This window comes from Aulonocara sp. 'chitande type north' Nkhata Bay, linkage group LG16, assembly GCF_057382095.1.
Source record: "Aulonocara sp. 'chitande type north' Nkhata Bay isolate Kocher_YH1m ecotype deep benthic linkage group LG16, A_spYH_male_GT1.1, whole genome shotgun sequence".
NCBI classification, from domain to species: domain Eukaryota; kingdom Metazoa; phylum Chordata; class Actinopteri; order Cichliformes; family Cichlidae; genus Aulonocara; species Aulonocara sp. 'chitande type north' Nkhata Bay.
The window spans coordinates 18,303,175-18,316,993 of NC_141359.1; the positions used below are offsets into that span (position 1 = coordinate 18,303,175).

The 13,819-nt window shown below is 41.0% G+C and overlaps 2 protein-coding genes across 7 annotated transcripts; both read left to right on the plus strand.

The window, feature by feature from the left end:
• Positions 1 to 775: 775 nt before the first annotated feature.
• Positions 776 to 3,439, plus strand: LOC147311291 (ras-related protein Rab-33B). Of its 2 annotated transcripts, none has more exons than XM_086267310.1 (2): positions 776 to 1,059; positions 2,191 to 3,439. In XM_086267310.1, exons 1-2 carry the CDS (start codon positions 802 to 804, stop codon positions 2,635 to 2,637), a joined length of 705 nt encoding a protein of 234 aa, XP_086123436.1. In that variant the 5' UTR covers positions 776 to 801; the 3' UTR covers positions 2,638 to 3,439. The 2 variants fall into 2 exon arrangements, with proteins under 2 accessions (XP_086123436.1, XP_086123437.1); XM_086267311.1 differs by having other exon boundaries at positions 2,197 to 3,439.
• A 328-nt stretch (positions 3,440 to 3,767) lies between these two features.
• On the plus strand, positions 3,768 to 13,364 carry katnal1 (katanin p60 subunit A-like 1). 5 transcript variants are annotated; one of them, XM_086266733.1, is made up of 12 exons: positions 3,776 to 4,044; positions 4,589 to 4,762; positions 5,425 to 5,585; positions 6,373 to 6,526; positions 6,649 to 6,773; positions 6,874 to 6,979; positions 9,291 to 9,449; positions 9,681 to 9,807; positions 10,030 to 10,164; positions 10,349 to 10,475; positions 11,543 to 11,679; positions 11,817 to 11,935. In XM_086266733.1, exons 2-11 carry the CDS (start codon positions 4,601 to 4,603, stop codon positions 11,652 to 11,654), a joined length of 1,368 nt encoding a protein of 455 aa, XP_086122859.1. In that variant the 5' UTR covers positions 3,776 to 4,044; positions 4,589 to 4,600; the 3' UTR covers positions 11,655 to 11,679; positions 11,817 to 11,935. The 5 variants fall into 5 exon arrangements, with proteins under 5 accessions (XP_086122860.1, XP_086122861.1, XP_086122859.1 ...); XM_086266730.1 differs by having other exon boundaries at positions 3,777 to 4,044; positions 11,650 to 11,679; positions 11,817 to 13,363; XM_086266734.1 differs by lacking the exon at positions 9,291 to 9,449 and having other exon boundaries at positions 3,768 to 4,044; positions 11,650 to 11,679; positions 11,817 to 13,364.
• The last annotated feature ends 455 nt before the right edge of the window (positions 13,365 to 13,819 follow it).

Sequence of the window (13,819 nt, forward strand, 5' to 3'; positions counted from 1 at the left end):
CTTTTTTTTTGTAAGTGTTTTTTCTAAGAAATAGCGGAGGGTGGGTTGTTGCTGTTCCTTGAAGGCAAATCGGGATTGGAGAGATTGGCTGCCATGAGGTCATTCTCAAGGAGAGGAAACAGAAAAAAAATCGACACAACTGTGCTGTCATTTTTGTGTATGGCCAAATGACATAAAACCTGGACTGAAAATCTGTGTCTTGCGAAGTGATGGATCCAAATTTGACATTTCTCACTCAAGTCATCATAAATATTTACAGAGGAGATCAGGAGAGAGGTATGACAGTGAGCATCTACATGCATCTCCAAAACACAGTGGAGGCTCTAAACTGGGGCTGTACTTCAGCCAGCGGTGTTGGGGGTCTAGTCAAAACTCATGAAAGTAATTATGACTGCAGTAAAGCACCATCAGATTTTTATTGGAAAGTATCTGAAATACTGACTTTCAGACTTGAATTCGTCTATTTTTTTTATTTTTATTTTACCACTTACTCAATTCAAAATAGGATACCCCCCCCCCCCCCCCCCCCCCCCGAATAATTCAAAAGAAAGGAAAGGGGAAAATAATCTCTAACCATATTCCACGTTACATTTTTTAATTGTTCTTTTCCTCTAGCAAGTTCTCTATCGGATCTCTACAGAATAATGTGTACAGCTAAATAACACAAGAATTTGATGAATTGCTTGTATTCTGCACGTAGCCTACAGCTACATTTAAGTACATAGGTTCAAAGGTACTCTCCTTTGGAGTCTCGCGATATTTCAGAGCTGTAGCGCCGTCCAGACCGCGAGAAGATGAGCAATGGCAATAGAAAACAAACCTGGGGAGGAATTTGACACAATTTTCAGTCGAAACGATTCCCTGGAGCTCTCCTCTCACCACGAATACGACACTACACACGCTCGGATTTTCAAGATAATAGTAATAGGAGACTCAAATGTGGGGAAGACGTGTTTGACCTACCGGTTCTGCGGGGGCACTTTCCTGAAAAACCCTGAGGCAACTATCGGGGTCGATTTCAGAGAGAGGACGCTGGAGCTGGACGGAGAGAGTATCAAGGTGAGAAGTCCTACATTTCAAGAAAGGCACACGGCAGATACCTGTGAACGTTCACTGTTTTTTTGGCTATGTTAGGTTTATAGGTCAGCTCACAGAGCCTGACCTGGAGTCTGTTTTCAGCCTGTAGGCATGTGATGGAGCTTACTTTGACCAGTTGTTAAAATGAAGGCTTTGTCACCCCTATGAGGCCATTGTCATTGTTCACAAGAAAGGGAATAACGAAACTTGGTGTAAAGCCAGTTCATAGTCATTTCTGTTCTTCCACATATAAGTGTTTATCTTCATTCTATCCTCATTTGCCTGGAGATTTCCCCCCTTTTTACGAGCTTCCAGTCAAAGTGAAACAGATCATGCCCCAGTCTGATGAAGTGATCCAGATGCAACACAATAACAGGTCACCCAAGTAGATTTTTAATAGTTTTTCCCGCAAATTTAAACCCATTTTTTGGAGATGCTGTCAAAAAAGGTCTATTTTGGAGCACTTTCCACAGCAGACAATTTGACTCATCACAGTGGGAACATGCAGTCTATAATAATGACACTAATGTTAGCTCTGTCTGTCGGTGTTTCAGTAAACCATGACAGTGAGTGAGTAAAAGGCAGTGAGCCAGGATGCACATTACCCGATTGCCGATAAAAGGAATTCAGCCATCTCTGGTTTAATAATTTAAACTTCAGGTTCTCCTTCTGTAAGATGCCCAAGTGTCTGCTGCAAAAATGCCCTAACTATCCTAACTTAACCAACATTTGTTTGAGCAAGTGCAAAAATCCAGTCTGTGGTGATAATGTATAGCTTATTCTGCTGTGCAGTATCCTTCCATTGTTTCCCTGAAGCTGCTAAAACTTTGTTTTGAAAAAAAAAATCAAGATGCATCATGCTGAATCATTAAGAAAAAACCAGTATTTAACTCTGCAGAAATAGAGATGTATATTTACACACACACACATAAAGCATATGTAGTAAGAACAAACGTTGAAGGTTGGAGCTGAGCAGCATAAACAAAATAGGGAAGCTGGAATGACGCTTTGCTGCCTCCTATTGAACTGGCTGGCAAAAGCACAAATATAAAATAACACTGGCCATATGCTTTAAATAGGACTCTGTGGCATCATTTTTTTCTGCTGTGCTAGTTACAGATTTGGGACACAGCAGGTCAGGAGCGCTTCAGGAAGAGCATGGTGGAGCACTACTACCGCAGCGTCCACGCTGTCATCTTTGTGTACGACGTGACCAGCCTTTCTTCCTTCGAGAGCATCCCCGAGTGGATTCAGGAGTGTAGCCGGCACTCCGTGGGGCCCCTTGTGCCCCGCATCATGGTAGGAAACAAGTGTGACCTGAGGGACCGCCGGGAGGTTCCCACATCAGCCGCACAGTGTCTCGCTGACAGCTACAACTTCCCACTGTTTGAGACTTCAGCCAAGGACCCATCTGAGAAGGAAAACGTGGATGCTATCTTTCTGACTTTAGCTTACAGACTGAAGAGCCACAAACCCCTGAGACTAAAGCAACCCAGTGAGAGCAATTTGAGGCAAATGTGGAACCAGAGAGAGCGGGAAGCAGCAACTTGTCAATGCTGAGGTCACCTACATCCTCCATGGATGTACTTGGATTATTTAATACTATAATGGCAGTCCTTCAGGAGTGTGCTGAGAAAAGCAGATTTCAACAACACGAGGCTTAAAATTTACAAAGCACTCTCAAATCAGTTAGCTAGAAATGATAGAAGCTTGGCAAGATTTTACAATTTTCCCTGCCTGGTATGAGGCACAGCTAAATTAAATAAACAAGTCCGTAAAATGCATGAATGCATATGGAGGTATGCTGAGTATTTGTAGCCCAAACTGCACTTCGATCGCCGAGTCTGCAAACTGAAGATTGCAGAGCGCACTTTAGTGGATGCATGATCATAAATGATATGCAGCCGTCGTCAGTACAGCAACATTACTGCACTACAATGTATCTGCAGCTCTCAATGCAATTAAAAGACAAACTTAATGAAGAGAAAATTTGATTTTTTTTGTGTGTGTGTAAAGGGACCAATAAGATATGCTGATACTGTGACAAACACTGCAATTGTGCAATTGCAATTGAAGTGATATTTTAGTTCTTAAAAGTGCAGTGTGAGACTTGGTGCTGTTATTGAATGTATTTGTGTCAGCTCATGCACATGGAGAGCTGTCTGGAAAGAAAGCTCAAGAACACAAGGGATAAAATATAGCTGCTCCACATAGTTCACTTGAAAAGCATGCCGAAAAAGAAACTCAGTGGATCTGAGGAAAAACACCACAGCTGACTGTTTCATTTGTTGCATGTATACAATAATAATAATACACTGTACAGATGCAAATCAATAAAAGTGGTTGTTTCAGTGTCATCTTTTCCGAATGTTTCTGGTGTTGTTTGCCACTTGAAGTGTAATGTCACTGCTCTGTCAGTTATTGCTTCACAGCAATTATTTTTCATTTTAATTCATGACCTGTAGACAATCTAGATCCACTTTAATTTCTGCTAAGGAAAAAAAAGTCTCACTTAATCACCTGAAAAGGATCGTGTTACATGATTAAAAGTTCCAAAACTACAGCTACAAGCTTTGTAGTGAAATTAAAGACGATATCTTGCAGTATTTGACACGTTAGCGGCGACCAGTGGCAGACTTGTGCACGACATAGTTCTTGATAAATTAGCGAAAACATGTAAAATGGCAAATCCGTCACTTGTAGCTAATTTTGTAGTTATACATAGAATACATCTAACACATTTAGGCCTTACTAGGTTAGATTAATACGATCACAGGTCGGCAGCTGAGTTGCTTTCATCGGCGACGTCTAGGGTGTCACATTTACCAGCCTGCAGCAAATCCGTGAAAGCAGCACGGCAAAAAGCTGTTTGTATTCCTCGCGCGGCGTCTCTCCGCGGCCATGGTAACACTGTCCTCAATGCTGGACATCTGATTAAAAACATACAAGCGAGGGCTTTTCATACAGGTATGAGATTTTTTTTTTCTGTGAACACGCAATTAAAATTTAATTTAGCTCGTCGTGAGTGTGTTTGTCTACGGGAAATTTGAACGCAAGCTGGGAGGATTAAGTACCGTTTGGGTTATTGGCACAGGATTCGTTTTGTTTTCTCGTCTGTGGCCTAGTAGCAAGCTAGCAAAGGGCTAACGCCGGTAATATTATAGGGTGTGTTAAAAAAGAAGCTGATTTGAACAGAGGTTTCATTTAGTAATCAGGTAAAGCGCCCCGGGCAAATGTGTTCATTCAAAACCGACATCAGCTAGCTTAACTAACGTGCTTTACCGGGTGTAGCCGTTTCTGAGTTATCTGATGGGCAGCCGACATTCAAGGAGCTGCCCCATCTTGTTATGAGATTCGGTTATAATGAGGACACTTAATAATAATAATAATAATAATAAAAGGAAGAAAATGTGGAGGCTTTAGATTGAAACACTGAACTAGCATTAACCTTTGAACTCTTACTGTTTCACTAATCAGGTCATGCAATTGCTTGTTTCTTTTTTCCATGTAGCTGTTATAAATCATGAATCTTGCAGAAATATGTGACTACGCCAAGAAGGGCCGTGAGTACGCCTTGCTTGGGAACTATGACTCCTCCATTGTGTACTACCAGGGCGTCATTCAACAGATCCACAAGCACTGTCAGTCCCTCAGAGACCCTGCACTTATAGTCAGATGGCAACAGGTGAGTCCCCTGGTATATTAGTTACTGAACCTGAGACTTCAGTTCAACTGTACGTAGGACTTAATCCTGGATGAAAAGCTTTCCTTTGATGTCAAAGGCTGTTTTTTTTTGTTTGTTTGTTTGTTTTTTTGTTTAAGGTGCATTATTTTAAGAAAGTTTTCATTTGTGTAATTTCTCATGTTTGTTCCGATCTATTAGCTTGGTCGTCTCTGGTGGACAAAACACATGTAAAAGCATTCTGTAATGTTGCTGGTGTAAATGCAGAGACATTGTAAGAGAGAAGCACGGCAGTCAAAGAATCCTGAATTTAAAACTAACTACCCAAATTGTTACACACACACACACACGCACGTGTATGTATGTGTGTGTGTGTGTGTGTGTGTGTGTGTGTGTGTGTGTGTGTGTATATATATATATATATATATATATATATATATATATATATATATATATATATATATATATATATATGGCGTGTGTGTGTGTGTATATTGTGTTTTACGCCCTGCTTCATGAAGGAGTTTTTTTTTGTTTTGTTTTTTTTGGCCTAACATTGTGCATTGTTTCGTTTTTGGGTTTTTTTGTATGTTTTTGTTAGTTCAGCTGCTGTATTTTCAGCTGGATGGTCAGTGATGCAGTGCACCTCTTCCCTTTGTTTCCAGCTTAGTAAGGAACTGACTGAGGAGTACGAGCAAGTGAAAAGTATCATGGCAACGCTGGAGAGCTTTAAGTTAGAGAAGCCGACTGACATCCAAGCCCTGCAGCCAGAGGAGAGACTAGAAGATCCAGCTGTGTGGCCCCCTCCCATCCCTGCAGAGCACAGGTGTGTGGATGTGTTGGAGCTACGTTTTTAGCTTCATGGATTTTTTTTCTTCTTTTCCTGCGGTCAGTTAAAATAAATAAGTGAAGTTTTGAAAATGTGAGCCAGCAAACATATTTAGCGTTATAGTAAGCATGTCACACTGTGATCTAAAAAGGTTTGGGTTATAATTTTGTTTTAAACTATTCTCCAATCTCACCCATTATTAAACTAAATGCTCAGTGCAGTGTCTTAGCCTCACTTCCTAAATTCTGGAGGAAAAATTTTATTATTCTGAGTCCATTAATATATATAATATATATATAATACATATAATACCAGGAAAGCTTAGAAAGATTCTTGCAGACTGCTATCTTTTTGTCAGTTCTCTCTTTTGTTCTTTTCATGTTGAGTTTAAAACAACAAAAACACAAAATATGGACTTTTCCCCTTTAACTGCAGATTACAAATGCTTTCTTAGTGACAAACTATATCTGTATTTAACTTACTGTACATCAGTTTTGACAGAGATGATTGTTACTGATGCTACCCAGAAACTCTGTGGAACACAACATCTCCATAAGGAAGCGCTCTTTAAAGTACAAAGAGACATATTTTGCATAATCACTTTCATCTCTACAAGCACAATGTGCCTCTGCAGAAAAGTAGCAGAGCTCGTTTATAACTAATGCTCTAAAGGAACTTTTGGTAAACCGATGGGAACCTGTGGTTGATGGCTCTCTATGTAGGTGTGTCCTATTATTATCACACTATTATCCATTAGTATATTCCTGCGCGTGTGTCTCTGTAGGAATCCTGTTCCAATAAAGCGGCCCAACAGTGGAGTGAAGCAGCAGAGGAAAGAGTCCCCTGGCCTGCAGCATCGAGGGGCAGGGCCGGGAGGCCGTGCTCAGGCCAATGCTAAAGGAGACCGGCCGGGATTCACAAAATGCAAAGATGATAAGGTTCAGACTCCAGCTGTGTCATGGTTTAGTGAACATATTGATAAATAGGAAATGAGTAAGTCTGTGCTCCAAACACATCAGGTTTTTGTTCTGTTTCTTTTCCACCTTTTTGTCTCCATCAGGGAAAGAAAGGGGGAGATGTGCCGGGGGATGAAGGGCATAAGAAGTTTGATGGCACAGGATATGACAGTGACCTAGTGGATTCGCTGGAGAGAGATATTGTGTCCCGTAACCCTAACGTGCACTGGTATGGAAGTATCCTCTGATACTTATATAATACTTCTCAGGTTCTGCAACGAGGACACATTTCAACAGTGCTGCTGGCTAATTACTTTGGTAAACTGCAGGAATGACATTGCTGATTTGGAAGATGCTAAGAAGCTCTTGAGAGAAGCAGTGGTGTTGCCGATGTGGATGCCTGATTTCTTTAAGGGCATTCGCCGCCCTTGGAAGGTACACACACATACACACACACACCTGTGATTTTTCACATATTCTCTACATGCAAACTTTATCTAGTTCCTTACTGGGGGTTTTAAAAAATGAGCGAGTAATTGCAGAAGTATATAAAGATGTTTTTCAGCTGTGAGATACTCACTTTGTTCAGTAGCACACCTACCATTTTGAGTATCTTGCAGCATGTTGCACCAGCTACATCAAAGTTTGAGCGTTAAGGTCAACACCAACTTCTACATCAAGACTAGTTAGCTTCACACTAAATCTAGTACTTTATTCAAGTGCGCCATTTCTGTTGACACTATCACTGTCAACTCAAGTCAGCCTCAGTTCGGCTCTGCAGACTTTTGTTTTATCTTGCTCCTTTCTGTCCACGTGTTTCCAAACGTTCCTGTATAATTTCCTAAAAAAATATCGTCTCATTGTATCTGATCCTGTGAGATTTGGCCTCATGCAGCACATTTCTCTCTCTCACTTGACTAATTAAAATGTCAAACTTATCATTTCTCTTCTAACGTTAACAACTCTGCCGTGGGATAAAAGATTCCACCAACAACTTAACAGTTCCAAGTAAATACAGCATAAAATCACGTTGAAGGCGTTCACAGTCAACATGTGCTTATTTTAAATAAAGACAATAAATAATAATATTTTGGCTCGCCTAACAGTAACATTAACAGTAAATGTTAAACAAGTCGTGCCTGTTCAGAATCAGAAAGTGACGCCTTCCTTTATATTTCTGTCTTGTGTTCATGCATGCAAATTTCCATAAAGTCGAGGTTCAGCGAGTGGAGAGGGAGAGCACGCTAACACAGAGAGCTTGAGAAACATCACAAAAAACCATTAAATAATCAAATAGTTTTCATTTGTGAAAACTTCTGCCTCAAATAAATGACTGATGAGGAAGATGAAGACACATTTTAAGAATAAGAACCAGTCTGCAAATGTCATTTGATAAAATGGAACAACTTGCATATGTAATGTCATTCATATTATCTCTAAACAGGTAACATCTACCAATACACTGCAGAATGCAGTTGGCTAAATTCAGAAAGAGCGGTAAGCTTCGGAGATTGGCTGATCACGTAGCCTGATCACAAGTAAAATGCGGCAACTAAAATATTTTTTCAAAGTCTCCACAGACTCCACAGAGATGGGAGGCTTCTTCTGCATCAGCCTCGTTTAAACTTTCATCATGTGAGACTGCTTCCCCTGAGGCCCAACCATGTGAGGGTTAATACTTTATGGGGGAGTTATAGCAGCACAATGCTTTTCATTTGTCTTATATAGGCATGCATAATTAAAATTCTTCACTAACTTTAAATAGATGGATAGTCTTTCTTTTTCTTTTTTTAATCACTGAAGGTGAAGTAAAATTAAAGAGCGATAAGTCAGTTGCAGAGGAAAACAGGTCAATGGTTGTTTTCTCAGCACACAGGTGAGTGGAGGTATGTGTTTTGTTAGCACGCACATTTAGGTCTACGCAGTTCCGTTTTGTTCTGTGCTCTGCAGCACGTCTGAGTGTTTCTACTCCTAATGCAGGTGCACATACGCTCCCATCTGCTCCTGCTGAGATTCTGATCAATACCCACCGCAGTACTGTTTTATATTCCGAGTCGCTCGACTCAGTCCTGCAGTCAGCATAAGACACACTAGCCTAAATTGACTGAGGCATAAAAATAAAATTTCTTTAAAATGAAATGGATTATGTCAGCCGTGCTTCCTTTTGTGGTTTCTGTAATCTCCGTAGCAAAAGGCGCCAAGCAGATATAGAAGTGTTAGACGGCGGAGTGGCAGCGATATTAAAAAATGGTTATAGAGGAGATTTAAATCAGGGTTTGACACTTTTGTTTAATATCACAGGCTTTTAAATAACATGCAATTATCCAGTCTCAAACAGGGATTACAGTCTACGGGAAGGCAATCCATTCACATTCAGACTAATATCCTATTCTCACAGGAGCGAGCTTTAGAGGTGCTGGTAAATGGATTTTTTTCTTTTCTTTTTTTTAACATCTGGACTGAGCTAGCCCCCTCCCCCCCAAATCTCCTGTGTGCTCAACTATCGTAATGTTTAACTTGGTATCGATCTTCTCATGTGAGTCTTGACAAGGCAGCCATTAAGTCTATTTCCCAGGAAGTTCTTAAAAGGAATGTGGGAGCCGCATACTGATATAACAACTGTTAATGGTCGTAGTGAACTGAATACTGATCTTCTGTGTTTGCAGCCTGATCCTTTCTCTGTGTGTGCGTGTTCATTTGTTTACTTGTCTAATGTTTTAAGATTGTGTGACATTTTGCTTTTTAGGGTGTATTAATGGTCGGCCCTCCAGGTACGGGGAAAACCATGTTAGCCAAAGCCGTGGCCACAGAATGTGGGACCACTTTCTTCAACGTGTCCTCCTCCACGTTGACCTCCAAATACAGGGGCGAGTCGGAAAAACTTGTCCGTCTGCTGTTTGAAATGGTGAGCGTGTGTGGAAATAAGCATTTGGGCCTATGGGCAAAATGCTGAACCCTTGCATTTTATCTCCTTCCCTGTGAGTGTGCGTGTATGTTTTTTGAATGGGTGAATCAAAGTGAAATTACGAAGCACTTTGGATAAAAGCAGCACAGAAGAATGCGGCCGCTTCCTATTTACATGTGTGTGCACTGCAGCGGAAAGGAAACTCACAATGCGAAACTTCTTCCTTCTCAGGCCCGATTTTATGCGCCAACGACCATCTTTATAGACGAGATCGACTCCATCTGTGGCAGGAGAGGAACATCTGATGAACACGAAGCCAGCCGCAGGGTCAAATCTGAACTTCTTATTCAGATGGATGGTTAGTGGATTAGAGAAATGGGTGAAGCTGTGCGCGGCTTGCTGTTACAGTTAATCAAGGATATTGCAAAAATTTGAATTAGAAGCAAACGGGACAGGTGTCATAATGCATTTGTCCCTTTGGCGCCTCATTACAGCTAAATGACTTTTTGAGATACTTTGAAACTGAATGTGTTGCGTAAACAAGCTGAAAATTTTGTTTTGTTGTTTTTTTTGCGAGCAGGTGTTGGGGGAGCCCTGGAGGGTGACGACCCCTCTAAGATGGTGATGGTCCTGGCTGCCACAAACTTCCCTTGGGACATTGATGAAGCTTTGCGACGACGGCTGGAAAAGCGGATCTACATCCCTCTGCCCTCAGGTGACCTCACCAGGCACAGACTGACAGCACAGAAACTAAGATGACTGATGACTTTGTAACACCGTGGACTTCTAATCATTGTTTTATGTGCCTCTCTAATGCTTTTCATTCCCATTTCTCCTTAACTGGTTTTCAGATGCATTGCCCTTAAATTAAAAAAATTTTTGTGTGTATTTGGATGTAGCTGTTGGTCGTGTCGAGCTTCTAAGGATCAACCTGAGAGAGGTGGATTTGGCTACAGACGTAAATCTGGACCTCATTGCTGAGAAGATCGAGGGCTACTCTGGAGCAGACATCACCAACGTCTGCAGGTGTGCATGGTTTAGAAACTGATTATCAGTTTATGTTTCATGTTTTATATACAGAACACAGTAAAGCAAATGCTGCTTTGTGTTCTTTGTTTCAATATGCTCGTACCTAAACTATTAAAAGATTGTTATCACTGCACGTTACTGTTGGGGTAGCATGTAATAAGTGGTGAGATGGCAAACTGTTGCTGTGGCGCTAAAAACTTCTGATTGGCTCTGGGTCTTTAGCAGAGTTCCCAATTTGCGAGTGCTGTGTAAAACTAGACTTTGACTGATTTTATATTCTCCTAATTCACTTTATCCAGAGTGGCTTACGAATGCTGCTGTGCAATTTATCTTTTTTAAAAGCCTGAAGCAAGAGTAGTGCTGCTTCCTCAGTGATCGTCCTGCTAGCACACTGGAAGCTCAGGCTTTTTCCTCTCTGTTTTTCACAAGTACTGCCACAAAGCAGTTTTCGTGCTCAGCAGCCTCAACCTTACAGAGCTTTTGGAAAAACTCCTTCCGGGGTAGGGATTTTACCTTGCAATTTGAAAGGTGTGGGCCTTTATGTCTCTTCTTCTTGGTCAGTGGACAGTTAGGGTTATATCGCCACCTATTGCTTTGTCATGTTTTGTGGCCTGCACCTGCATGTAGACTAAATTTAAGTTACAAATCGTTGTCTTTTTAGTAAACCTCCAATTTTTGAATCACTGTGGTACTTTAATCTGGCCCTGAGAAAAAATAATTTTATCTAATTCATAACTGCAATGCCTTCTTTTAGTACCTTTCCATATAAATACCAATCAACTCAGGAACACAGGCTGCTAGTAATTTGCTTCATCTCTACCTAAATGTATAACTCTGTTATTACTTGCTAAATAAGCAAATTATGCAAAGAGTAACTGCACACACGATAATGATAATTTGACTGTCAGATCATGAGGTCACGTCGTCCCTGTTGTGTTTTTATCAGCTCTGTCTCTTCAAACACGCAGCACTGTTTTGATTGTAGTGCAGTGTAGCAGTTTTTTTAGTGTAAGACTTTTATCCTCACTGTCCTGTCCTTGATGTGGGGATCCTTTCTGCTGTAGCACTGCCAGGAATGGCAGGCATTTCATGCATCCAAAGCTGTCTCTGCTCATCTCTCCCTCACATTGTTTCATTGACCTTGGATGCATGCTCATTGTCCAACATACAGCGTAGCCTGCAGGATTTCATCACAGCTCAGGTACAATCCTTTCTGACAGGGCTAAAACACAGCAAATGTGTAATTTAAAACAGTGCAATTATGTTTGGCGTGCCAAGACTAACTGTCTTCTGTCTGCCTCTGTCCACTCCCTGCTTGTTTCTTTACACATACGTCAGGGACGCCTCCATGATGGCGATGCGTCGTCGAATCCAAGGCCTGAGCCCCGAGGAGATCCGAGCTCTGTCCAAAGAAGAGCTGCAGATGCCCGTGACCATGGAGGACTTCACACTGACACTCAAGAAGATCTCAAAGTCTGTTTCTGCTGCAGACCTGGAAAAATACGAAGCCTGGATGGCTGAGTTCGGGTCAGTATAGAGATCGGTGGTGATTAGAGCCAGAGGGGCGAAAACCGTGAGAGGAGGACTGATAGCTTTGAAAATATTTAAGGCCTTGAAAAGCAGCAGTGGAGTGAGCGCTTGTATTTCAACAAGTCAGCACATCAGGGATCAGAAAGACTGGTGCCTTTTAGGGAACATGAAAAAGGTGGCTTCACCCCTGCAATTTCACTTGCTGTCCAGAACTGTGTTTGTAGAGATGTCAGTCATCCAGCCCACTCAGGTGACCCGATGAAGGCTGGGTAAACCTCTCACACTGGGAACTTTTATGTAAACTACCAGCTTAATACACACAGGGAATGTGCATAAGGTTTTATACATGAGACCTCATGCAAGAACAGTTTTACACTGCAGAGCTTTCAAGTCCAGCATCTAAGAACACCGTTTGAAACCGTGTACAGCTGTTTTCACACAAGACTCCCTGGAAAAAGTCGAGGGAATTAGATCTGAAAATTATCCATAGTTGTTCTTTCCTACATGTGGCACACAGCAGGAAACAGTTACCAGTTAGATTTGCTGTAGGTGAGGGGGCCATCTGAATAAGGCAGGAGGCAAGACACAAAATGTGTGAATACACCAGACGAACATTTAGCTGCGCTATTCTCACATTAGTGCGGGCTGATTTCACACAGGCTTGAGCGGGCAGGTTAAAACTGTCTCCGATCACATGCGCCTCTGTGAAGTAATGTCTAGAATAATTCAAGGTGTGAAAACAGCTAAACGAGTTAGATATCCTATCAGACACACGTTGCACCCGGACAGTGACTTGCAAATAGGTCACCGTCTTACAGAAATATTGGTGAAATTACTGCAGCACAGCAGGCAACATTAAAGAAAATGTCTTTCAAATTAACAAAAAATCTCTATATAAAGTGCACGAGTGGACCTCTCATGAATTTCATTTCAGAATGTGAGAAGTTCTCTTAAATCTGTCACTTAGGGACAAATCTGTTCTTGCACGAGGCCCCCGTGTCATAAAAAACTTCTTGAGGAGCTCATGGATTTATTGCTGACTGAACAAACTTGAACTGAACCTCAATATTGTGGTAGGTTTAGAATAAAGTGTTGCACTGGCACACGGCGCAATATCTTTGTGTCTTTTGACTGAGTGATTGTCTGTTCTGTTAAGTTTTATGTTGTGTTGTTGGTTTTAATATCTGTTTTTAATTAATGTTATGTTTCAATGAGAAAAGCATATGTAGTCATACTTTTTGAAAAGAGGACATGAGCACTGGAACCATGAATTATTTTTTCTGTTTGTTTATTTGTTTGTTTTTAGTTAAATTAAAGAAAATACTTACCTCACCAAAAATCCTTGACTTCTGTTTTTAATGTAAACACTTAAACTTAGACAGGTTATGTCTTGTAGAATAGAAGGGACACTCAAAAAAGGCAAACATGAAGCAATTATTTGACATTTGAAATGTTTGGTTTTTTTTTTAAGTTTATTAATTCAAATATTTAATCATTAAGGAAAATATGCTTTGTATGAAGGTGTGATGTTAATGCAGCAAAGTGTAGATTAGTCTGTGTATTGGGTTAGAGATGGTACATCAGCCTGTTTACTACACTTAATACACTATGACCACCGTACGATTTGTATGAGCTGTAAGATTTTCTAAGATGCTGGCTTTTGTTCTTCTGTTTTTCCTGTGTAGTGCTCAGGCGCTAATAGGTTTTTCTAGGCCAACAGATGTGCATTTGATGTCTGAAATGTCTTTTATTCAGACATCACACAAATTGGTTCAAAGCGCAGTCCTAGCCCTGACTGTTTGTTCTCCGAT

Excerpts from the sequence above, each read along its gene's own strand:
- LOC147311291 (XM_086267310.1), top strand. The coding sequence starts at position 802 with ATGGCAATAGAAAACAAACCTGGGGAGGAATTTGACACAATTTTCAGT. Across the intron at positions 1,060-2,190 it reads TGGACGGAGAGAGTATCAAG|TTACAGATTTGGGACACAGC; the intron begins GTGAGAAGTCCT and ends CTGCTGTGCTAG.
- katnal1 (XM_086266730.1), top strand. The coding sequence starts at position 4,601 with ATGAATCTTGCAGAAATATGTGACTACGCCAAGAAGGGCCGTGAGTAC. Across the intron at positions 9,808-10,029 it reads ACTTCTTATTCAGATGGATG|GTGTTGGGGGAGCCCTGGAG; the intron begins GTTAGTGGATTA and ends TTTTGCGAGCAG. Across the intron at positions 10,165-10,348 it reads CTACATCCCTCTGCCCTCAG|CTGTTGGTCGTGTCGAGCTT; the intron begins GTGACCTCACCA and ends ATTTGGATGTAG.